At 37.4% G+C, this 26,230-nt stretch overlaps 1 protein-coding gene across 1 annotated transcript in view; it reads right to left on the reverse strand.

Moving 5' to 3' along the window:
- Positions 1–25,667, reverse strand: part of MMS22L (MMS22 like, DNA repair protein) — an 88,865-nt gene extending 63,198 nt beyond the window's left edge. The window contains exons 1-11 of the mRNA XM_041478085.1: positions 25,417–25,667; positions 24,097–24,284; positions 21,890–22,015; positions 18,673–18,725; positions 15,851–15,938; positions 15,572–15,749; positions 14,351–14,444; positions 12,246–12,376; positions 8,296–8,409; positions 7,050–7,229; positions 1,589–1,651 (exon numbers count right to left, since the gene is read on the reverse strand). Of these exons, the coding sequence (XP_041334019.1) occupies positions 1,589–1,651; positions 7,050–7,229; positions 8,296–8,409; positions 12,246–12,376; positions 14,351–14,444; positions 15,572–15,749; positions 15,851–15,938; positions 18,673–18,725; positions 21,890–22,015; positions 24,097–24,275 (1,206 nt within the window). The 5' untranslated portion in view covers positions 24,276–24,284; positions 25,417–25,667. The remainder of the gene's footprint in view (positions 1–1,588; positions 1,652–7,049; positions 7,230–8,295; positions 8,410–12,245; positions 12,377–14,350; positions 14,445–15,571; positions 15,750–15,850; positions 15,939–18,672; positions 18,726–21,889; positions 22,016–24,096; positions 24,285–25,416) is intronic.
- Positions 25,668–26,230: the final 563 nt, after the last annotated feature.

Genomic DNA, 26,230 nt, shown 5'->3' on the forward strand with positions numbered 1-26,230 from the left:
TAAAAAAAGGAAATAAACTAGATGGCTCCTTAGATGGTTGGTAATAGTTACAACCACGTCTTTGGCAAATGAGGGTTTGTTTTAATTCCAACAGTGGTTGCCTTTGGAAATTAAAACACATATTTGCTTCATATTACTGTGGCATGACTGACTCAATATGCAAGCCTTCTGAACCTGGCCACATAGCTGCCTTTCTAAACTGTCTACAGTTCAATACTTTTTTAACAGAAGCATCAAAACCTGCGTATTTTATGTATGTTCTGCTTCAAAGTAATCTTTCTTCAAAATAATAAATACAAGAAAAGGGGATTATTTTGAAGAAAAGAACATTAACTACAAATGTACTCAGGTTGCTGCAATACAGAAGATGCAAACAGGAAGACAGCTAATAAGCTACTCAGTTTCTATGCACCTTATCTAAATCTCCCCAGTTTCTCTCACTGAATGGTAAACATCCAATAAGCAATGCCATCACTTGTGGTTTTAATGTATATGCACAGTTTGTATTTTCAGTCATATACTGTAAAATCATTCAAAAAGACTTAATCTTTTAAGCTGAAAGACTACAACTACATAGCCAAGCATAATAGTTTATGTTTAGAGTATTACAAATCTGAAAAATCATGCTATCATTTCAACTCTCCCAACAGCCACAAATATTTTCTTGTCAAAAAGTTGTAACAAGTATTGTTCCGTATTCCAGCTTTAACTACAGTTGTTGCTACTCCATGAGCAAGACAGTCATAATAATGTAAAAAATTGAAAGAACTGATTCCCCTTCTGCTTTCAACAACAGAACTTTGCAGGATTTTTCTTCATTTCGTACACCAAATGAAAAAATAAACATGTTTATTCTTGTCTTAAACATACACAAATCAATTATTTTTTCAGGCATTACCAATACAACATTTGCAATTTGTACCATGCGACTTCAGAACAAATTTACAGAGCTACAATGTAACTTATTTTAGAAACTTGATGAACAGCATATTTAAAAGCATATTAAAAGGAGGTCAATTCTGACCTCTGGGCCATGAAGCATTGCATTAACAGTTCTGCAGAAAGAAAAATGATAAGGTATGAAATGAGTGCTCAGAAACTAGAACCTTATCAGTAAGAGTTTGATTCAAGCCTGTAAGACAAATTGCTCAGCAAGGCAAGTCACCTTCCTGCTGTGATGAGGATATAGCTGAATTTTCAATGCAACTGACTATCTCCTTCATCATGTCTCCTCAACTTGATATCCTTACATTCAGTATCTGATTTACATTTTCTAAGCATCCAGTTCTTATTCTGAATACATCTTGTCTAAGAAGCCATATACTACCCTTCCAGGATAATTATCTTTTTTCTTTATCTGACAATTTAGCATCAAGCACAAGCACTTTAAAGCAAGTGGAACTGCTAACAAGGAAGGAACTGTACACTGTCATAGTTTAGCTATGTCAAGGTTGTTCATTTACCAGTGATAAAAACACTACAACTCCAAAAATACACTTGTTAGTTGGACTTTGTTTCATGCACTGTCTTTTCCTGAAAGCATCCCTGACACTTTCCTTGTTTATTATTCTTTCCTTTATACACTTACTTGAGCATCAGTGGACTTTTTAAGGAGTTCCTCCACAAATTTCCAATTGGATTCCTTCTGTTTCTGAAAAATAATTATCAACATGAAATAGCATTTGTATCCCTTACAGGAAGCACTATGTAATAACACAAAAGTAAGCAGACAAAATACTTCCAGAAATATTTGATTTTATGACAGAATACAGTAGTCATCACCAAAAAGAGCTTTTCAGTTATATGAATGTAATTGATACCTGTCCTAAAAATTAGCTCTCAAAAAGCTAATAAAAATAAGAAGTATGCAACTTGAACCACTTTAGGCGACTCATTTGCAATCCCAACCTTCACTTTTAGTAGAGATGCAAAAGCATCAGCCATTTTTTATTAGCTCAAGCGGTATCCCTTACAGTTTCTTTCTTTAATGTTCTATAAAAAAGAAGGTATAAGGAGTGAGAAGGAAGAAAGGGTATAATCTCACATTTTCTTGCTTTTTTTTTTCCTATCTATTTATGCAAAGCGGGAAAGAAGAGGGTAGAAGGCTTTCTAACTAAGGCCATTTTCTCAAGAGGAAATAAAAAAAAGGCAACAAGGCCAATACACTTACATTTCTAGGAGATTCAACAATCATCTCTTACATACAGCTATGTATATAGCTTCTGTAGATAACTAGATGCGTGAACGTAGTACTTTCATCACTGTCCTGCCTTACTTGTTCCCTCCACTACCACAGCTGTTAAGCTTTGTACATGATTCTGCAGATAGCTGTCCTTTAAAAATCAGCTTAGAATTTACAACAAAGAGCATTTTATGCTTCGATAATTGAAATATAACTACTTTCCAACAGCAAGACCATTGTGTTCCATCCTCTGCTACCGATTAAACTGGTTAATGGTGTGGCTTGGTGACGGTTTCACAAAGAACTCCAGCAAGTGCCAATATAATTTTAAAAATTAATTCTTTTAAAAAATGCACTAATACTCATCCAACACTATTTGACTACTTGGTGACTTTACATTTTTGCACAAGAAAAAGAGAATACTGAAAGACAGACAATGACAGCAAGTCACAGCCCATAGACTGTTTACGGAACAAATATAAATGACTGATCTATACAAAGTTACACTAAAGCTGTGATTTCATGATTCAGGAACTTGACCCGTATCAGTTACGAAATTCCCACTGCTTCTTCCTCATCCTGAGCTCCTCTTTCTGCCCTCACAGCTATAGCATGCCACTGCTCAGTTGTTCTGGTACTTCTGTTTGTGGGACTCCAAGCCAGAACAGTGAATCAACACAGAGCTTTAGGAGAGGAAGAAAGAATGAAAAAGGGAACAGGGCCTGACTTAGGTCACAGGAAATGGACACCAAAAATTGTGCCAGAACAGCAGAGGGCATATCATGCCTAGGGTGGTGAACAGGATTTAAGCTGTTACTGATGCCAAAGGCTCTGTATCATGAAACCAGAGCTAGCATCATGTCAGGAAAAGACATTGCATCAACAGATAGTCAAGGAGTAAAGGCAGTACTTCAACAACAGGTAAATCCAGGAAGTGAACAAGCAGCATTTCCAGACAGATCTGGCCATTATGTAAATTTGATTTTTGACTGTATTTTAGAGCCTGATATTCTGTGAATACCTACACACAGGCAACATCCTACTGCAGATTTCAAGGAAAGCTAAGGAACTACTAAAAGGCCAGTTTTGGCAGCAGTAAGTAGATATTAGAGTTATGCTAAATGTCTATGAGAACACTGAATGTTTGAATCAGCCTGCTTAGAACATGTTTTTAGCAGTACCACTGACCAAGGACACATGTTTTATACAACAGGTGTTTATTGCCAAGGTTCCAGCTTGTCTGCAGTATGCAGATCACCTTACAAGATCTTGGAGTAATCTAGGGCAAACTCCTGACACCAACTGGGATTGATTACAAGAGTGCACCCAAGTTCAGTCCAGACTCAGGAAAGGAGGACACCAACCACCTGGTGCACTCTTTTTAGTTACAATTGTATCTATATTTTAAGACACTTGCTTCATTTAAATCCCAATAGATTTATACCCAAACAGTATTCCCTACTGCACTGGCAATATGGCACAGCACCTGTTTACCATTGTTTACAATCTGTCCCTGTCAAAACATACATAGAACCTACATCTTCAACTCCAAACCCTGTGTCTTAAAACATCCTCCCTCCACTGCCAGAGAGTCCTAGAAATCAACAGAACCAGAGACCACACAGTGCATAGAAGTGCTGCTAAAACCAAAAACTTGAGCTGAGTTTGCAGGAGGAAACTTTTGCAAGGACTAACAGCTGAGTACCTGGAAAAGCCATATTAGGCTTCTTAGCTGGAAGTCCAGGTTTGCATATCTTGCCACATAGTCATTTCAGATTATTCCATTCAAAGGCAAGAATTCTTAGCCCCAAGTAACTCTGCCTATATTACCTTAGCCTACAGGATATTAAAATTGACCCCTGCAATGCTCAGAAGTGGCAAATTTTCTCATCAGGTCCCATCTGAGTTTTAAATATACAAATCCTACCTTTCAGAAGAGCGAAGTGGGACCCGAACAGGGGAATGTGGAAAGAGACACGTACTGTACATTCCTCAGAACAGTCTCTAAGAAACCTGTCCAAAACTTTCTAGTTTAAAAATGTGGTTTCATGTATGTGAAATATATATTCAATATATATGAATCACTGCATATTTGAAATTGCATTTTATAAGCTAAAGGGGAAAAAAATAAAAAGAAGCAAGTCTGAAACCTATTTGGAATTTTAAAAGCTTTCATAACAACCTTACAGCCATGCAGACCACATTAAAAAATTGAAAATCTTCCACAGATGACATAGGCTTAGAGGCAATTTTTGCTACAGAGCACATGAATAACCATCATTACGACACTTCACTCTCCCACCTCTGATCACAGTTAATTAAAAGGAAGCATGTGTCACGAAACCATTGCATCATATGTTTAATCAACAAAACAGGACAACAGAGTCCTCATGTAATTCTACTGACTGCACAAATTCATATCACAGACTGTTTTACCTTATAATGTTCAAAAAATATTTTGAGCTTGCAATTCAAGGAGGGGAACAGGACCTAAAGGGATGGTTATCATCAACCTGTCTGTGACAGATTATAATACTGTGGTGGGTGAAAAGGCCCTGATGTTACTGATAAGATTTTTTTTTTTGTATGAGAACAGGGATCCCTGGACACAGTAACTCAGAAATGCAAAGCAGAGCTAACAGTTTGAACATAAAGACTAGTGGAAACATCAAGAGAAGCATGCACAGGATGGTCTCATGATTTACAAATCAAGACTTGGAAATTCTCTTCTCCCAGGTGGGGTCTAAAGAAAAAGTATTATTTAATCTTGGGCAAGTCACTTCCTGTCACTGTCTCTCAGATTCCCATTTTAAAATAAGAACAACAGGAATCCTTTTTTCCATTCTACATCTTTTTTTGGCGTATGTAAATAATACAGTGCCTGGAGCAAAAAAATAATCTCTCATGAGGCTAAATACAGAGTATCTATCAGAGTGAGATACAGGAAAAAAGCCCCAGTGATAAAAGTAATCAGTATCTCTGTATTTGGATTAGGGCATTAAATATAAGAAACCCAGTATAAATGTGTGCTTCACACCGATTTCTGTATTTCACCTGGGAATAACCTTTTCTCACTTTCTAAATTCCGCTAAGAAGCAGAAGTGTAGTAATTCTATCTTGCAAGGTCCCTCTATAATCCGCTCTGGACAGTGTCCCTCTTCTCCACCAGGCAGTAACATGCAAAACCAAGGGAAGCTTGAGACAACCTTCAGACCTGGTCTGCACTGCATAAATGTGCAAGAAATTGCTTCACTTTGCCACATGATAACAAGCAGCCTGCCATGGCCGCCTGAAGGATTTGTAAACCGGCAAACAGAAGAAGCATAAGCATCCCACATGGGCCAAGTTCTCTAGCAAACAGACACAGTCATGAGTTTTTCAATTAAGTATTCAAGGACTGAATTACACATCTTCGCTATGTTTAAAATTTTTTTAACAAATTTGCAAGTAATTCTTGGATTCTCTTATTTTCTTTGGAAAGTCTAATTTTGCTTAGGATTTGTAAGCATTCCCAGAATTTCAACATTTTTCTTTCATTATTTATAGACTTAATGCTTTTAAAGATCTAAAAACAAAGAGAGGGATTTTAAGTTATCAAATTGCTCAACCTACATGATCATTCTTCCCTTCTTACAGATTTGCAGTTCACAAACACATTTCCAGGTTTTAACCTTTATCCTAAATCAGGAACGGAAATCACTGCACCAATTTTAACAGAAAGAAGGTATCGCCTTTCCAATTTTAATACGCACTGTTAAATTACAAATAATTAAAGATAATTCACAATAGAGGGCAATTAAGCCCAGTTTGTAGAAGATGCCACACAGTTTATGCTTAGAAAATTAGGGAATATGGGTAATGCAACCAAAAGGTTAAAAAACCCCAAAATCAAACAAAGAGACCACCAACACTCCCTCCCCAAAAAAAAAAAAAACCAACCAAAAAAAACCCCCACAACAAAAAAAAAAAAAAAAAACCCCAAAACAAAAAGGAAAAAAAAAAAAAAGAATAACAGTAACAGCATAAAAGAATAGAAGGAGAAATGACGGAGGATGGCATGACCAGAGTTCCCTAGTGCAAAAAACACTGTTGGGGAAAAAAAACCCAAGCAAAACACACTACACCAAAAACAGCCCAAACCCTACAGTTTCTGGGTCTTCATCCACCTCACTGGCTTCTAACAAGCTTCCTCTACAGATAATTAAGAAAAATTGTCCACTTCTATACATCTCAAAATGGATGAATTGCCTCAGCAAGTGCAAGTTTCCTAAACCAAAACCTGAATTCAAGTTACTAAGACAGTGTCTATTGGTAGCATACCAACATAAAAATGAAGCTGTATGCACAAATATATATACATCTTATGATGTTATGGCTGTGATGCAAAGGTAATGCAATTAGACAGACTGAAATTTATCCAGAGCAGAGCTATCACTTTAGAAAAATAAGTGGCATTAATAATTACACAGTCAGCGTTTGAGGTTCATACTGCATAAACCACAAACTCATGTGCTCAGTTCCTAAAACAACAAATCCAGTGAAGCATTTATGCTGCAGGCAGACTTTCTTAAAACATAAGCTACATCATTAAGTGTATGTGCTACTAACTAGTTGCCATATTTCAAGTTTCCTTCACACACTAGTCTAGTGAATATCTGGTATGTAACATGAATATATCTGGGGCTCCTAGAACATTTACCAACTTGACCAAAGCACATCTTAACACTTCCAATCTAAAAACGGCTTCTTTTAAGGAGTATGAAAATTCCTGCATTACAAAACAAATTGCTTTCTGTCAACAAAAATAACCAAAGAGATCAAAATAAATTCTAATAATTCTTAGGTATTTAGAAAAAAACATACCCACCTTTTCATCTAGATTTCCATTACGGTCAAACTGGTAGAGTGGTGCCAGATGACTCATCATCCACCAGCTAAAACTCAGTGGGTCTTTACATTGAACAGTGTCAAACCCAGACACACCTTCAGAAGTACTTGGCCGTTCAAAGATGTTCTTCAGGGTTGTGTTTACCAAGCTCCAGAAACACTGTAGAAAATGCAAAAGGTAATTTGAACCATCTTCAATAACAAATCCTATGTTAACAATTTTCTCTACAACACTGTCCTATTGATTAATTTGCTTTTACAAAGAACAAGCAAGATGACAGTCATTTAAAAAAAAAATAAGAAAAAGCAGTTGCGAGTATTTCCACAGAAAACTCAAGGCTGCCTTAGAAAGTTGTCTCTCAAATGGCAGTAGAACGCAATGTGAAAGGACAAGCTTGGGCCACCAGTGCAATACTTCACAGGCAAAACTACAAGCTGATGGATTGGTGACATGCAGACAGGATGGTGCCCCAACACTCACAAAAGAAAGATTAAAGTTCTTTAATGAAGAATTGTTAAAACATGTTTTTGAAAAACTTCTAGTGCCAGACTATCCTAACCAAGAGGAATACAGTAGGTGGTGGAGAATCCATCTGAAAGACAGCAGAGATCCCAGTTCCCTGTTTTGTCACAGTCTGTTCCAGCACTGATAAACTGATTAATTCTCATTGACTCAGACCCTTGCCTATATCACAATATTACTACTTCTTACAGCCTGTGCCTATTTTTCCTACTTTTAAGAAAGCTCTCTGGGACTGCTTTGCATGTGTATTTCACCCACGTTAGCTGCGTCCTGGTAATAAAGACAGAAACATGAGCTAGCTGGATCATTGTTCTGACTGCACCCATGTTTCTAATGCCTGGAGATGACTCACTGCGTGACATATCACAGAAACTGCAAATCAATTTTTTTAAACATAGGTAAATATGACTTTTTGTATTTTGCTCTTCCATAAAAAGAATAGAAATTTCACAGTATATTGCTTTGCTTTCTTTAGCACTAGGAGAGCTCCTTATCAAGGCCCTAGGTCATAACCCAACAGCACACTGCAAACCTAGAGTCAGGGTTTGATGCACATTCAAGACAGCAACGCAAGGCATCACAGTCAGCATGTAGTTCTCCTGGAGCAAATATGATTTCAGTTCTACCATCAGATCTGTGCATTCATGGCCACATGGGGACATTTGGTGACTGTACTGCACACGTAACAGTATTTTTCTTTTACCTCTGTATTAGACCCTTTATTTCTGTGGTCCAGCAACTGAATAAGTAGAATCCATAGTTCTTTAATGCAGGGACAGGAATAATGGCTACTAGTAAGAGCCTCAGAAGGTCGCACCTGAAAGAGAATATAGAATAAAATTATTCAGTGAAGTACTAATTTTTGAAATGCTGTTTTATATATCAATATTTCTTCTTGTCTTGGCTGTTTGGTCTGAGGGGATTTTTTTCAGATAAATAATATAGTTACAATTACACATTCAAAGGTGCATTATTTCACTAACATCCCAAATATCTCTCTCATACAACACAGACCTTTTCCTAATTCTACATAAATTATAGGTTGTGCTATTTCCTAGTTTCTTCTGATCTACTCTCAGACATTATTTAATCACATAAAAATGGCATTCCATGTCCTAAATGAAAAGAAGTTACAATAAATACTAATTCATTGTCTGATAGTAGGGAAAAGAAAATGATTGATTACATTTTCTTGATGTTCTTCAGAAGAAAAAGATTTCAAGTTATTTACCAGCTATTATTGTTATTTTTAACTGAAAAATCCTTAATGACTAGGCATAATGCTAGTAGAATATGTTGTTGTTGGCATGATGAGGATGTTAATGTTCCCACAACATTTCACAAAATCTGCTTTTCGGTAAATTTACTGCAAGGCATTCTTTTAATATGCAGAAAACAGCATATTTCAAATCATGTACATTACTTGATTACTATTCCATATTTAACAAAATTCACTCAGACTGATGCATTTCAAATGCAAAATAGTCTTCTTCTGATTCATCTTTCAATTTTACATTCTCTCAATTGTGAAACAAAACAAAACAGCAAAAGGAAGTGCTAAACACATTAAAAACTCTGTATGCTTTAATGATTTTAAGATCTACCAGACCTGTATTTGAAATAATCATATTATAGATAAAACTTCACTTACTCTATCCTTAGACACATGAACCCACGGAACAGAATTCAGAGGTGGCAAAAATTGTGAGAAAAGCATTGCTTAAAGAGCTTAGTTCAGCACCTTTTACCTTCAAGCAAGGACACAATGGCAGAAACGTAAAGAAAAGAGGGAAACAAAGCAGCTTCTACTCATTTTATCCCTAAACAATGAGTTTGAATAACCAACCTACACCTCTCTAAGGCAAACCGAGGGTAATAGGTACCTAGAGAGATTAATGAATCTCACTGCAGAACTGTTGTTATCCTTCCATGACAATAAAAAGTACCTCAGGTGACTAGTTTAGCCAACTAACTCCTAGCCATCCACATCTGATGAGGTGGAGCCTGAATTTTCATATGTTTTTTCTGATCCATTCACGCACAGCTATTCTCAAATCACACTGGCACTTAAAATAATTTCTGAATTTGGAAACCTAACAGTGCAAATTAAAAATTAAATCAAAATATGCAATGCCAGTGACAGTGACAGCAGTCGCTGTGTGATTCATTATAGAAGTGGGAGTGAATGACTAAAAACCTACACTTTCACAGTTAGAACAAGCATATCACCAATCATTTTAAATCTGCATAACATTCCATTAGGATGCAAACTTCTTATTTATCATTCACCTTTAGAATATGTTTACAACTACAGTTTCATACAGCTACAAATCAGGTGTAAATAATTTTAATTATAAATATGAACTTACATTCATATATAATAAGTGAAACAGCTTGTTTTTTCTCTCTCTCAAGATGCCTCTTTATCCTATGAAATTTGCATGGTAAACCTGATCTATTTTAAATAATGCTTTATTCACTTTCCATGTATACTCACAGTATTTCTCTCCTCACGTTTTTAGTTAAAGACCGGTTACAGGAATTTCACAACGACCTGAACTAATTCTATGTAAATATTATCTTGAGAATAAATAGTATGGCCACTAAAGTGTCTTGAAAAAATCCATTATTTATCTACTAACTTTCCAAAACTGAAGTGCCTCAAAAATAACTCTGGCTATGACTCACCACCAAAGAGCAACACAGACCCACTGGAAATGAGCAGTTACTTATTAAAGATGCACTCCAACACTGGAGGTTTTTATAGAAGTATTAGGCATAGAAACTATCTTAGAAACTAGTTTCATGCTTTCTATATGGACTACCAGTTGTTGCAGCAAAGTTTCTTCACCTACTGTTTCCATCTGTTACTGTGCTATTCTACAAGATTGCAGGATCTCTCCCGCAGGAAATGTGCATATCTGCTCAGGATAGAGTCTGGGTACTACCATCAAAGCAAGACACCATACAGATATTGCTTAGACTAAGGATAGCCATGATACTGTTTTCTTCAGAGCTACTCCGCATTTCCTCTCACAACATCCTCATTTCAGTATCTTGGTAAGAATGTTTAAAACCCAAAATTGTAGTGCTGTTGGGACAATACAGCTCTGGAGCCAGAGGTGTGGCTGCTGAAGACAGAAGAAAAATATCCACAGATATATATTTCTCTGACAAACATGCCTCAGAGCACCCTGGACTGTCTATGATCCAAGTCAAGCACCTTGATATCAGAGCTGCCCAAGAAACCAATCTGAAAATATGAGCCTGGAACACTAGAGTTTATGTCCCTCTTTCCAAGCATATCCACAAATGTTAAGAGCTGCACTCATGAATGTTGTCAGCCAAAAGCCCAAGGACGTGTTCTAGCGATGAGCTGATGGTGCCACCTACTAGGGGTATTAGTTGCATTTTAAACTATTTTGAGGGAAGCTGTTTCCATTACAGGAAGTCACAGGTTGCATACTATAGTAGTCAACAGCACAAGCTTCACTTCAGAAATTAATCTCAAATAGAACTAATTCAAGCAGTGTGGCCCACGCCTAGAGTAAGCTTAAGAAAAAGCAGCGGCAAAACAATCTTCTCTCTTTGTAACGTGGCTCTGTGAAAGTATGTAGAATCTGTCATTTCATCATCTGACATTTCCAAGGCTACCATCAAGCACTGTGTTCAACAGATAGATACTATTTGAATTTTCTGTTATAAAATATTACTCTCATCTGTTTGCCTTTTGTCAGGGGAGATGGTTGCAGTATTCTCTGAATTTAATAGATCAAAACTGATTTTAAAAGGTAACAGTTTTCCACAGGAAGGTATTTTAAAAGAACAGTTATCAAAGGCTAGTACAGTCATTTCCCACACCCTCAAAAGTAACATGAAGAAGAGGGACTCTATTTCTTATGCTTTTGTACTAGGAAAACAAATTATACAGTGGTCACTGCTATTTTTTCTCAGAGTCCAATCCTGCATTCATGGATCACACATGTCCATCTAAAGCAGGTTTCACAATGACACAAAGATTACACAGCTCTTTTACTGGCTGCTATATGGAGCTATTATGACTTTCTAGCTCTGGAGTGCTCAAAACAAGTGAGAAAAATACTGCAGCTATAGAAGGAAAGAAAAAGGAAAAGAGAAGACACAGCAAAGTTTTCCCATGACAAATGCAGAAGTGCTGTAACAGAAAGATGAGGTGGTGGAAATATGCACACAGCAACAACAAATTGTAATATGACATTCTCTAAGAGTCCAGTTAGCTTACTGCCAGGATTAGAGTTATCCTCTTTTTGTTCCTGTTCAGAGAGTTTGAAAAGACTTTTTTTTTTTTGCATTTATCTAAACCTTTTAGACTGTGCCATGTTTGGCATTAAACCTGGAACACTGAACTTGGAAAATGTGGCACTCACTTCTGCTCTGTACACAGTGCATTTCAATATTACTGTCTCATTCAACTGCCAGATGGTCATGAATAAATATAACACAATTTGAGCTCCTAACAAATAACACTCTTTAAAACATGGAAATACAAAGCCATACGTAACATTTACAACTAAGCACTAAGAAGTCATCTATGCACTGGTGCAATACCCAATTCATATGGTTCCCAGTACAAGCATCTAACTGCCCATGGCCTGCATAAGGAAAAAGAGTTACCTTTGTATATTTGTTGATGGCCAGCCTCATTAAATCAGATATGAGATTTCCACAGTGTTTTTCAAATAAACTGATATTGGTTAGATTCTCTCCAGTTAGATTAATGAAATGGTTAGCATATACAACTTGTCCTAAAATACAAAAGAAAAGTAGAATTGTTTAGTTCCAGGTTTGGTTCTAGCAATATAAAACAGACAGGATTTCTCTTCTAAGATATATATATATATATATATTAGAATGGGCTTGCTGATCTGTATGTAATTTTAATTTATAAATTCATGTGAGAAAGCTCATCCTAAATTCAAGCTAATCTCCATCATTGCACTGAAATCTGGTATTATTCAGGTTGACAGTAAAAAAGCTTGGCACGTTACAGCCTTTTATTGGCACAGATTTTGCAGAGGAATAAAGATTTATTTATCTGCAAGTTCCTCTTTGTCACATGGCAGTGCGCATGTTCTGGAATCATGACATGTTTTGCAGATATGCAAGTTGATGACAAACAATTCTGGAGAGGTCTAACACTTTCCTTTGGATGTGTTGATGTAGAAAGCTGGCATGATCATGTTCCAACTTGAGCATTTGTAGGCATTAACAGATAAAATGGTGAAGTTAAGAGGCTGTAAGATCTTATCCCACAAGCTTTTCAACAGTACATCTCTCTTGCCATCAGTGGAGCAGACAATACGTAAAATCAGCCTGTATTTTATTCCTGGAAATATAAGGTGAAGCCCTGAATCCACTATCCTGCCACTGGTCTCAGCAGTGTGAAGTTTCCACTCAGAACACTTAACAGAATGAGATAAAAACCTAGGAAATTCTAAGCACATAAGAATACAAGATAATGTATGTAGAGATATAACTGTCTTGACTAGTTTTTTTGCTGTTAAAAATTTTGTTGTTAAAAATCGCGAGCTTTCTCTTACAAAGATAGATGACTGCATTATAACTCAGAACATTATCTAGAAATAAACATTGAATTCTGGAAAATAAATTGCCTCTAACAGTTTCACTATCCTTTCTCCAAAATGCTCTAAAAAAGGCAAACAAATCCCACAATGGATTATGAAAGAAACTTAGAATTATGGAACAAAAAGCCAACCTACACACTATACAATAATGTAGAAACAGAGAAAATGTGTCAGTGGGAGCAAGGCTGTGTTGTGACAGCACACAGAGCAGACAAAAGCTAATCCAATAGTTCAGATTCAACACCAGTTACTGGGGTAAGCATATAGGGCCTTCTTTCTATACCTCAACATTACTTCAACTGTTGCAATTCCTATATGGAACTTACATTCACAGCTTATAATCAGGTGGTGTGAGGGAAGGTATGGTTTCAGTGACACACCAATTGTAAAAGAACATACTTTTGTGATTTATTTTGGTAGAATGGGCATGGAAAACAGATATAAGCCTCACAAAGCAAATAAAGTTCTCTTCTGTAGTTTAACAATTCTTCAGCAAACTGAACTACTCTGAAATTGGGTTTTTCAATTGCATTCTATGACCTTTTTAATCTAACTTCTATGAACAGCTTACTCTTATCAACTTACTTTTTGCCCTTTTAAAGCCTTATAAATTTTTTTTTAAAGATATTGCCTTGCCCTTTTCTTTCTGTACTTTTATAAGCTACTCTGATTGAGGCTTCTCCTTTTGCCCAATATTTTCTTAGTGTCACACATGGTTAGCAATACAAATTCTCTCCTCCAAGAATCCTTGTTCTCATCCATGCCTAGACACTTTTCCTACATTGTTGTCATCAAATTGCCATTTATTGTTATGCATTCTGGACATCTGTAAATGCATTTTTATTTGTGATGTCAAGAAGTGCGTTGTTATTAAATATTTAGTATGTTGCATCAGTTGAGTATGAACTCTGTGATCTTTGTTTTGACAAAGTAAATTCCTAATACAATTTTATTTAAATTGAGCTGCACGACGATTCAGAAAGAACCTACCTTTACCATATCTGAGTTTACCCATTAAACACGGCTATGCTTAAAAACTACCAAAAGTAGTTTTGATTCTGGACAAATCAAGATGGGAAAGTTAGGTAAGTCATACGTAAAGGTTAAGTTCAAAAAAAAGGTCTGCATACTTACTCTTCAGTTTTTCACTTAGTACATGAAGAACTTCTAATACTAGCCAGTTAATATCCAAATGGAGATGTAGTAAGTGCCATGATGGAGGGAAAACCTGTGATTAGAAATATATTTACTTATATCTAACATTTCTTTAGTGAATTCTGGATACTGTGCTAAGACAGGGTGGTCAGGCTTTGGAACAAGCTGCCCAGGTTTAGTGGTGGAATCACTATTCCTGGAAGCGTTCAAAAACATGTGGATGTGGCATTTAGGGATATGGTTTGGTGGAGAATGTGAAGGTGCTGGAGTAATGGCTGGACTTGACGTTCTAAGAGGGACTGCAATTAACATTATGGATATCTATGATCAAATACAAACACCATTCAGTTCAAGAAAAAAAAAGAAACAAACAAAAACTTTCATTACAATTCTGCCTGTAAGAGTCTATTTATGAAGTTTTGATTCAAGCTTAACTAAGGGTGTTGTAATTTGTCAACCTTTTCTTTACAGAGAAGCATTATGTAGCACAAAAATTGCTAAAATGAGCTCTTAAAAAAACTCCAAAATTTTAGTATTCTCTTCCTAAAAATTTACTTGAAATTACTGTTTTTAATCAGCTCAATCGCTACTGACAAGCTAAACAAAGATCCAAAATTCTGCTTCTCAGCAGATCATTGCTCTCTATATACTAGTTTATACAACATAAGCCTGAAATTCCTTTTCTGGCTTTATAAAAGATTTGAAAGCATTAGCTATGTGTATGCACAAATCCTAATGGTGTATACCTCAGTAGTATTTAATGCTGCTGTGCCTCCTTCTGCACTTTTCTTTCATAAAAGATCTTTTCCCATTCTGAGTCCGATTCAGAATGTATTTTTAAAGAAATACCCCTCCTACTGGGATGCTCAGAAAATTTAAACATTCTACAGAAAAACACCAAGGAATTAAAAAAAAATTTAAACAAGCTATGCTAATTCAAGCCTACTTATCTAGCTGTAATTGGTATTATTATTTGTATACTATAGGAAGAATTCTAAAGCTACAGAACAAAAACAGATAAATAAAACAACAACAGAAAATCTAGATCTAATTAGTTGTGTTTACCAAGTACAGGATGGCACTTAATAAAGAAAAAAAAAACCACACAAATCAAAAAGATGAACTTATATTAAGCCAAAGTTTTTCAAGTTGAATACATAATGCCACATAAAAAAATTAAAATTATAAAGAGACATCAACCTTTGCCTGATTTTGAATAGTAAATGCTGCGAGGACATTGCTAGGAAGTTCACAAAGGTGACCAATGTGCACAGTCAAAGCATGAAGCTCTTCCACCAACACTGATGGTAACTGAGCTTCTAGTTCTTCATAAGGCTGCAGCACTCCATCATTTTCTACCTTAGGGGGTTCCAGATACCTGAATGTACAGAAAAATACAATACATACAATCAGAAAACAGGTAAGTAGCAGCTATACAAAGCTCACTACCCAATTTAGTTAAATGTGTATAAATCTCACCTGAAGATGAAAACTTTCACATAATGCAAAAACTTAAGACATTGATGCCTGATGCTCTCTGCTTCACAGTGCAAGTGTGCAGCTTGACCTGAAGTAAAAGAGACCAGTAGCTTAAAGCAGATGACAAGCACACATGACTTTTTTAACATTTGCATCCTCCACAGTAATTAGACCAGACCACTGGAAAGACATCCTCTGAGGACAAGCTGGGAGGAGACTGATGGTAAACACCCACTTCTAATTGTCATCTTGCCAGAGAGACCCATTCTTTGTCTTATCATCTCAGGCACATAACCAGATACAGATGGAAAAGAAGACCCTCAGGAAAGGTGAGGGTAAGTACTCTCAGTGCTAGAAGAAATCATTCATCCCTACTGTCCTGCTTCCTGACTGCTTCCAAGACACCTTCAGTAAAGACATGGGTAAAACAATTTATCTGTACCCTTTTTTCTTGACAGACTTAAACTGTGATAAGGTTCAATAATAAGGTACAAATAAGGTGAACTTATTTGTAAATATGCTTTGTAACTTTTCCTTGGAAACATCACTGTTGCACACAACCTGTAGCTGTATATGCTAAGAGCCATCCATTCACAATCCTGCCTTTCACTTGCAGCTCTGTATGCTTTCAGGCAGTTATTCCGGCTATATGTCTCCTTCCCTTTGTTCTCATGGTGTTACCATCCTCACCTTGCACCTACAAGCTCAAACACCCCCATCAGAGCGGAGATTCACTGGAGGTTATTGCCACTGTGTGAGAATCACTCCTTATTTATTCCAACACCTTGCCTTGTAGCTTTCAGCTTATATTAGAGAAAGATGAAACTTAGTGCATAACAAACAAAACACAGTCATTTAAATACCAAATAACTACTGCCCAACAATATATATACACACAAAAGCTTAGCAAGCAGTCAGCCTGCAACATGTGTACCTGATTACAACACATGCTGTTTATTCAGAGCATCTTCGATGTAAGCATCAAATGAGGACCTTGAGCAGGACCAAATGAAAGTGCATCACCCTAAAGGAGATGCATGGCAAAAACTCTTGGTTACCTACTACACTGGGCTGTGCAGCCAGGGAAAGACAGTTCTCCTTGCTCCTCTCCCCAGCTGACCACTGGGGAGTCTTCCCATCTTTTGATCTTGCTCTCACTCTCCCTTTTGCTTTTTCCCCCCCTTCTACTCCAATTAACATGGAAGTTCATATATGACACTTGTTACAGATGTCAAAAATAAAGCTTTGTGCATATAAGCCTCAGCATCTTTTGAGCAACAACACTCAGTGGGCAAAGCAAACCAACTGGTACAAGCACCAGAATATTCCAGTGTGCAGCCTACCTGCACCCTACCAGAAGCCATAGTATCTGCCATGGTAATGAACCGCAAGTTTAGAACAGAGTGAATTGATCCTGTTAAAGTAATTATTTATACATATGACTGCTGATTTGTAGCAATAACAAATACTGTATCCTAAATTCTCAGAAGCTCTGTTTAAACAAAATTTATATTACAGTATTTTCATATGCCTTCTACATTAGACAGTTCTCTGTACAAAGTCTCCAAAGCTCATCAAGACTGATAGGAAACGAAACTTAATGTACAATATTGATACCTATATGAACACACAGTACAACATAGATTTACTGAGCCAAAACTCTTAAGTGGGGTTTTAAACAGCGGTGACAGCACATTTGTTCAAGACATCAGTAATGACTAACATCACCCTGCTGACCACTTTAAATACTTCAATCCTCATGACACCCTTCTACTACTAGCCCACTTCTATAAAGGGGGAACTGAGTCACAGCTGAATCAGTGACTTGCTTCTGATTCACAAAGAAAGCCTGGTGCAAAGCACAAAATTCAAGTTCTTCATTTTACTAACTTAATTGACAAGTGGAAGAATGGGATACAAAGAAGAAAAGGCAACCAAGCAGGTGCTTAAATTTAAGTGGAAAAAACCCCTACAGAACAGTTTCTTGATGATGAACTGCACATGAAAGAAGCTTGATGATAAATTCACATCAATGATTTAAATGGCAGAACATCACAATATTAAAAAAACAATAGTAATGTGTAAAAATATTCACTCATAGAACACTATCATGTTATCTGTAATGAGAAGACACTACAGACAGTTTATTTCTGAGTAATTACTGAACTTCTCAACTTGCTAAGTAATTCAGCCTTCAACTTACAAGCCCAAGGCTGCAATAATCCTTCAGAAACATGCTGCTTCTCACGCCTCAGTATTTAATTGAAGGAAAGCATTTTAGAGTGATCCTGTTTCATCAATCCTACTGCAAAGATAAACTAAGTTTGTAAATAACTCAAAACTAAGCAAATCTAACTAACTTGTTTAAATGTTAGCCAGTGAAACACTGAAAAAAAAATCCAAGCCACTACCTTTGTAACTAAAGTAATTGTTGGGATGGTCAATGAAATTTTCAGTTTTCAATTAAAAGAGTTAATAGTTTTGACAAATTCTGCTCTTGGGGTGACCTTAAATACCTTAAGTAAAATTAATGCAAAATGCCCCACTAAGGATTGCTCAGTGCATCTACCATTACAGGCAAATATGGTTCCAAACTGACTCCCAGCATTTCCACTATTTCCCTACTATTTTACCTCACATGGTTGCCTGTATTTCTACCCTTATTGCAGTTTTGTGCTGCTTATCAAGGAGCTGTTCTGAGGCACACTCCAAAATCCCTTGGTCAAGAGTCAAAGCACAAGCGTGACCTGTGAGAATTTATTTCTTTAATGAAAGGTAGTCAGTTGCCTATTGCAGTGTCAAATTAAATTCATAAAACTTACCAAAATCAGATGAACTCATTTGTACTAGGTTTTCCAGTCTGTATATCTGTTGCCTAATTAAAGGAATACAAAGATTTATGGTATTTATATAAGTAAAAGTTGTTTAACTCCACTTTAGTAAGTGCAAAATAGAACAGAGAAAGGTAAGAGGTGTTTCTTGCTTTGTAGTTCTGAAAAAGCTTATGGAAATGTAACTCAGAAAAGAGTTTTAGTGAAAGGCAATGGACATATCCAAGTGTGAAGGGATGACACTGAATAGACTTTGTGCATGTTTATAAATCATTAAACACAGTAAAAAAATCCCAAAACAATTGGCTGAATATTGGGGAAGGCAAAAAAACAACAATATAGGCAAAAACCCTCAAAAGCCATTCCCTGCAAGTGATTATACCACAAGCATAACTCAGCTTCATATTTGACCACAGAGTAAACCTAAAAGTTAGCCCTCCTGGCGTACACTCAGTACACACTAAATTAATCCACTTGTGAATGTGCATTAGTACATCCTGTCTGCAGCTTCTCCTGCTTCCTGCTTAGGGTGGTCAGCTCCTTAACTCCAGCACAAAGCATAAACAGCAACAAATGGAGTAGAGTAAAAGGAGGTATCTTTAGAAAAGTTAAAGCTCAGTTCAGTTTTGGAGAGGAAAGAGAACATTTTTAAAGAAACCCAGTGCCACTGCAAATGAATATTCAAAAAAAAAAGCTGTAACACAGGTAAATACTCGGCCATATTCTGTTACAACTGTTATTTGCAAGTGGTCTTCCAGTAGAATCTCCACAGAGATAAAGCAGTACTAAACTGAATATATGAAAAGCACAACTGTGTCAGACAGACTTTTGAAAGAAAATGCTGCATAAATTGAGGAGGGAGCTCTCTGCCTCATTTCTTATACAGTCAAAGCAACAACTACTGAAGGATTCTAAAATAGGCTACTTGGAGCTAACACAAATCAAATGTGCTTGAGAAAAAAACCCTGAAAACTAGGAAGCATTTAAAAGACAAGAAGCATCTAAAAGACAAAACTAGAGGTTGTAAATTGCATATTAAAGTGCATACAGACAGTAAAATTATCTCACTTCAATCTATCTTGTTTTCTTGGATAAAGCCATGTCAGCTACCCTTCCATCATTTAGGTGGGTTGTGGAGTTTTTTGTCTGTTTTGAAATCAAAGTTGAATTTCTGCCTGGATTTTTCAAGGATTTCAACCATGCAAAAAGGAAGGAAGTCTGAAGCAGGAGGGCTTTATGAAACAGGGCTGTTGAGACTGGTGTTTAGAGAAGGAAGGTACCAGAAAGGAGCGACACAGAAAAAAAAAGAAAAATACTCTCCAGTGAATTGACAAAGACAGAACACAGTGGGCTGATAAAATTAAAGCACAAACTGGGCACAAGAAACATAACAAAAATACCATCATTTAAATAAATCATTTTAGTTTCAATTTGCATTTATACCTCAAGGATTGATCCTCATGGCTGTTAATCATGAAATCATTTGATTTGCAAATACACATTCTGACAGACAAACTGGTACTTTTGTTTCTTAATCAAAGATATATGATCTTAATATACCCACTTAAATGGTTACACAGTCTCATTCACTTGACTCACACATCTATCACATGAAAACCCATAAGTAAAATTTTTACTATGCAATTACTATTTTAACTTGAAGTTCTGCATTATACTATTATTTATTACAATATTTAAAAATTGTAAATAATTTTTAATTACAATATTAAGCATAATCTCAGACATTAATAGATACTAGCTTTCTGTAAGCATATAGTTAAATATAGATATTAACTGTACTTCATAAATTTAACTATTTACAGCCACCCTATCCTCAAAAACTATTGTAACTTGTACTTAATGTACTCAATTTCCTCAGTGGAAAATGGAGCTTTTCTACTTTCAGTTGTCAACTGCTCTATAAATGAAACTGTTCCATTTTATGACTGAACAAATGAACTGAATGCTTTTGCAGAGACATCCCCTTTGCAGAGGAAGTTGTCACACCAAAAGACAACTTAGCAACCAAGAATCAGCTGAAATCCATTATTCCTACCAGGTCAGTAGGTTTTAAAGAATGTACAGCTTGAATAACTTAAAAACCACATTATGCCTTATGTTCCTCTCTATTACAATTACAGAGAAATTTACATTACAGGAAAAAACTTTAAAAATAGCCATTTAATTCAACATTCCTGTGTCAGTGATTTTATGCTAATGAACAGTTAAAAATCAGACTAAATACTGAAACTTTTTACTAAATTATACTCCTATCTTCCACTTTATCTCTTTGGGGTTTTTTAAAAAAATACAGTGAGGTCAAACCTTGCATCAAACAAGCAAAGCTAAATAATAGTGCTTTTAATACACTTCCAGTCATCTATGTCACCACGTTCTAATAAGCCAGACCCTATTAATCATGTTGCACATCATGCCCTTGGTCATACCCTAAAGGCATGGAAGAATCCCCTGCAATGAAAGGAACGATGGAATACATCACATATATTTGTGAAATCATACGAAAGCTCCTCTCCCATCCACTCTCTGTATGTGCTGTACATCCTGAGGATTATCAGTAGCAAAGAGGATTATCAGTGATCTGTGTATTTGCATTGACCAGATTAAGCATCTACATTGAATTAGTCAAACACTGAGTAACTGTATCTGAATAGATTGCTGAAGCTATCCTAATCCAAACAATTGAAGAAAGCACTGCATCCAGCATTTATAGTATTTGATTTTTAACCTCCACTTTCCTTTATGCACAAAAAAGGACTAAATATCTTCAAAAGACAACTTCCATTATATGGGTAGCAAAATCTCATTCAAGGAAATCTTATATAGTCTATTCATATAATTCTGAAGCTAGACCCTTCTAAATTAACCCCAACACTGTTGTAATAACTATACTTAATTTTATTTTTTTTATCTGGTGATGCCTCAGATATGCATCACACTACTTAGAAACTTAATAATAAGTCACCTAATATTAAGAATCCGTGACACAATGTACTTCTTCCTGCAATTCCATCTGTGTCTTATCCATCACTTACTGGAGCATTAAACAGATGGCATTAATCATTTTTAGATGCATTGCACAGCTCACAGTCTTTTATGATGCTACTTTGAAAAATGTGAAGTTTGCTACACCCTTACAGCAGGTATAATTACAGATGTGGATTAATTATAAAATACAATGTTATCATACCTAAGTAATCCAAAGAGAAATCCACAGGATTCAACTAATGCCATTTCTGTAACCCACTGAAAGCCAAACAATTCCACTGTATTTTCTTCATAGTCATTTGGAGAAGGATCTAATCTCAGCAAAACCCTGCAAAATAGAGCCAACAATATTCATACATTTTCCAGTAATAAACCTATGGAATACAATATCTACAGCTGGCTTATGTACCACCAATACTTTCTGAATGTATCAACAACATGTACATGACAGATGTCTCAAAGACAGTTGTACCTTTTATAGCAATATGATCTATAGAAATACGACAACTCCTAGCTTCAAAAGCATAAAAACAGGATGTAGTCACAGGTCACAGTAGATTTTGGAAACAAAAATTAACAGGTTACCCCCTTGATGTATTTTCATAGTTAAAAAGGAGTTGAGATATAACACACAGACTGTGAAGAGGCTGCTATGTAAGAGAACACACTGCTCTGTATGCTTGAGATCTGTCTCAAGGCACACTACATACCTAGTAACTAATGCTAGAAAATACATTTATTAATTTACATACATTTAATAATATTTATACTGAACACACTGCTAAAAGCACACTTTTATGCAGATGAACAGATGAAGGTCAAAATGGGACCTTATCATTATAACTCAAGCTAACACTAGGCCATAATTACCCTTTGCTCTTGTTAAAGAAAAATTAAATAACACCAGAATTACAATTTTACTCAAAGTGGAGAAAATCAGACACCTGTGTTGTTAAAACATTATAATTGTGCAAATGAAAAAATGTTTCATTAACATGCATTAAAAAAAATTGCAGCAAACTGCATGACAATATGGTAAATTATTTCAGAATTTTCCCACTGCCTTTTATAAAATAATCCCACATAGAGGAAGCTCAATTCTCAATTATGTAGAAACGTTTTATTTTAAAAGTTAAAAATATATACTAGGCAAGCACTTAGTTTCCATTAGATTGCACACCAAATTCATATTCTGCTTGAACTATGCACTATTCCCAATTTCATTCTCAGAGGCAAAAAGAGAATCTGCTGAATAATTAGCTCAACCTCTCATAACACTTTAGTTCACTTGGTAACTTCCTGAACACTGGACTGTTTTGAAGCCTCTAGCAATGAAATCTAGCTACTCCAGTTCCAAGCAACAAAGACAGAAGGGTCCCTCATATGGAGGCTCTTCGAGGACTTTGCAATCCAGGTAGACAACACGAATACACAGTAGAAGAACAGTGTTATCACAACTGTAGTGACTGGGAAACCTGTCTACATACAAGCTCCTCAGTGAGTTTCAATGACAGAAACAATTTCAGGTGAAATGTTTCCTTGTCAGTGTGGAATCCACTACTGATATATTCATGCAGATACAGGATCCCTCAATCATCTACTTGACGTCAATTTGAATGAATGTGCTCTGATGCAACTAAAACATATGATAAATTAGACAAAGAAAGGCGGAGGTGCAGTGGACCCCCCCCCCTTAAGCCTTGACAGAAAACACTGTGGAAAATAAAGTAACAACACAAAATATAGCACCTGGCAGGAAACAGACAGAAAGATCAGGTTTTTGTAGGAAAAACAAGACATCCCCTGTAAGATGAACAAACAGCACAGAAAACCAAGCTGAACAACAGACAGTAAGGGAAATAACAATTAAACCAAAGTGACTTTTTAAAAATCTCACAGAAAATACTTATTTGCTATGCCTATGTCTTCAGGACCTTAAACCCAGAATGCATGCAAAGGTGACGCTTTGAGAAAGATGATCTTAAAGCTACTACCTAGGACAAGCTCCAGCAATTTGGGAAAGCCAGGCAGAGTGGAAAAGAGAAAAATGGCCAGCAGTTAATAAAGCACATTACTGGGAAAAGCAGTGCTGAAGCTTCCTCAGAGATTCAAGTGATCTCAGATGCTGCTGCCCAACAGGCCAGTTTTGAATTATCCTAACAGCTTGTAAACGTCCATTACATTATCTTAAAAGTTCAGAAAGCTAAAAATTGCACGTAAAGCACCATTCAAAGCTGTTTATCAACACAGCAGAGCTTCCTGCTTTGGTATCGCCAAGTTGATTTCAGGATCAGAGGAGCTGGAGAAGAAACTGATTTGGAAACTTGCGTAGCATTCAAAGGCACCAAACACAAGTGGAAAGAACATCTTAGGAAGGCTTTTATATTTGTAATTCAAAAAAATCCATACCTCTTAAGAGACCCACTTGCTAAATAAGACTCTGCAGAGAACCTTCTCCCCCCATTTTGGCTGTCAAAAGCACAAGAAAAGAAAGACGGCCTTGGGCTCTCATGCTCCACTTCCATCGCCAGCTCCAGGCTTTCAGTGAGGAATTGGGATGTGGAGAAAGCCCCAGAGTCATCCTCCATTGTTTTCACCTGGCCCAGAAAATAAACAGATAAATACAAAAATACTCATAGCATTTCTTCAAATAAATTTCTCATTGTTACAACTCCATGTCATCCTTCAGCTCAAGTGAGGACACAGATCTGACCAACTGTAACACTGAAGTAAAAGCTGAGAGACACCACCAAGAAGGGCAATTATGGTCACACGCCTGTCACACAATTCTGCACCTTTGTGCAACCACAAATTCTTCATTGAACAGAACCTTTGAACAGAACAGAACAGAAGAAGATACATCAGTGACTTAAAAAAAAACCCCAACATTTCCTTCTGGTTTGGCTCTCTTAATTAATTAGTGATGAGGTTAGACTAGCAGTAGGTTATAACACAGGGCAAGAATACATTACAAAGCTACTTCCAGCAACACTTCATTTTATGATGAGACTAACTGTGCTATGGAAGCACATCATGTGCTACAGGCTCACAATATGAGTGATATATGAGTAAATATGAGTAAAACAATATGAGTAAAAAAAAAAATCTAACTACCTAGGTATCAAAAAAAAAAAAAAAGAGAAACAAAACCAAAGAAGGATTACTATGCACAAAAGAAGTTCACTACACAGTTAAAATTAGTGTATCCATATTTTATACAATATACTGAAAGAGCAGAAGTAGACAACAGGTGTCAGAGAATCCTCTAAAAATATGCAAACAATATAACTAAAACGCTAAATTAAAGTTTTCAGCTTCTTTGCTAGTAGATTTTGGTACGGCTCTTGCAGAAACTAGTCTACACAATGGCTAGAAGCTGGTAATGCAGAGGCTTAACTAAAATATAAACTCAAGGGAAAAAAAAAAAAAACCCAGAAGAAAACAGTTTCTGTTCTACTTTCTCACAGCCATTCACATTCCTGCAGAGCAGGCGGCTGGGCAAGTAGGAAAAGAATGACTTCTGTGCTCCAGTTTACAGCAGGACCGTATGTACGGGTGTGGGGGCAGCTGGCGAGGCAGCTGAAGGGAATGCTCTCAACCACAAGAGCTCCTAAGGAAAGCCTCTTCAGTCCGGGGAATCAAAATCGCCCCGCACGACAGAAACCCCTGGGGGGAAAAGTTACATAAGAGGGCAGCTCTTCCCGGCCATAACTCCCATCAGTTCCATACCTGTCTACCACATCCCTGATGCAGCGGAAACAATTAAGCACTTTGAGCACCTCCTTGTCCTCCGAGCAGAACCTTCCAGGCGGCTGCAATCCGCGGGCAGGAGCTGCAACGCGGCGGGAGCAGCGCGGCGGGCCGCCGGGACGCGCCCACGAACACGACCCGCACGTGTAACGCCTCGGCCCCGCTCCGCCGCCCTCTGCCCGGAGGCGCTTTCCCGCCGGGCCAGCCGCGGGCCGGCGGCAGAGGGACTCGGGCGGTACCTGCGCGGTACCTGCGCGCCGCCCGGACCGCCGCTGCCCTTCCGCGCCCGGGCCCGTTCCGTACGGCCCGCGCGCCGCCGCCACCCGCGCACTGCGCAGGCGCCAAGGCGCCCATTGGCCGCCGGCCGCTCCTCCCCGGTCGCGCTTCCTCCTCCCGCTCCGCCTCCTCGCCGGTTCCCGCCCTCTCTCTCCCCGGCTCCCGCCCTCTCTTTCCCCCGCTTCCTCTCCCCTTCCTCTCTCCGTCCCTCCCCGCCCACCCCAGGGCGAAGCGCCGCTCGCCGCTCCTCCCAGGACTGACAGGCCTCCGGGTTTTCCTGCTCGGCTGGGTGTCCCTTGGCGGGCCAGCCACCACAAGTGGTTTCTGGGCACCTCGCGCATGGACGCCACCGCCTTGGCACTGCTGTTCTGCTGCCTCCCTTGTGCCCACAGAATCATGGAATGATAGAATGGCTTGGGTTGGAAGGGACCTTAAAGATCATGGACTTCCAACCCTTTTGTGGTGACTTCAACTGTACCAGGGCGTTCAGAGCCTCATCCAGCCTGGGCTAGAGCCC

The sequence above is a fragment of the Pyrgilauda ruficollis genome, unplaced genomic scaffold (assembly GCF_017590135.1).
Source record: "Pyrgilauda ruficollis isolate IOZ18807 unplaced genomic scaffold, ASM1759013v1 scaffold43, whole genome shotgun sequence".
Classification (NCBI taxonomy): Eukaryota; Metazoa; Chordata; class Aves; order Passeriformes; family Passeridae; genus Pyrgilauda; species Pyrgilauda ruficollis.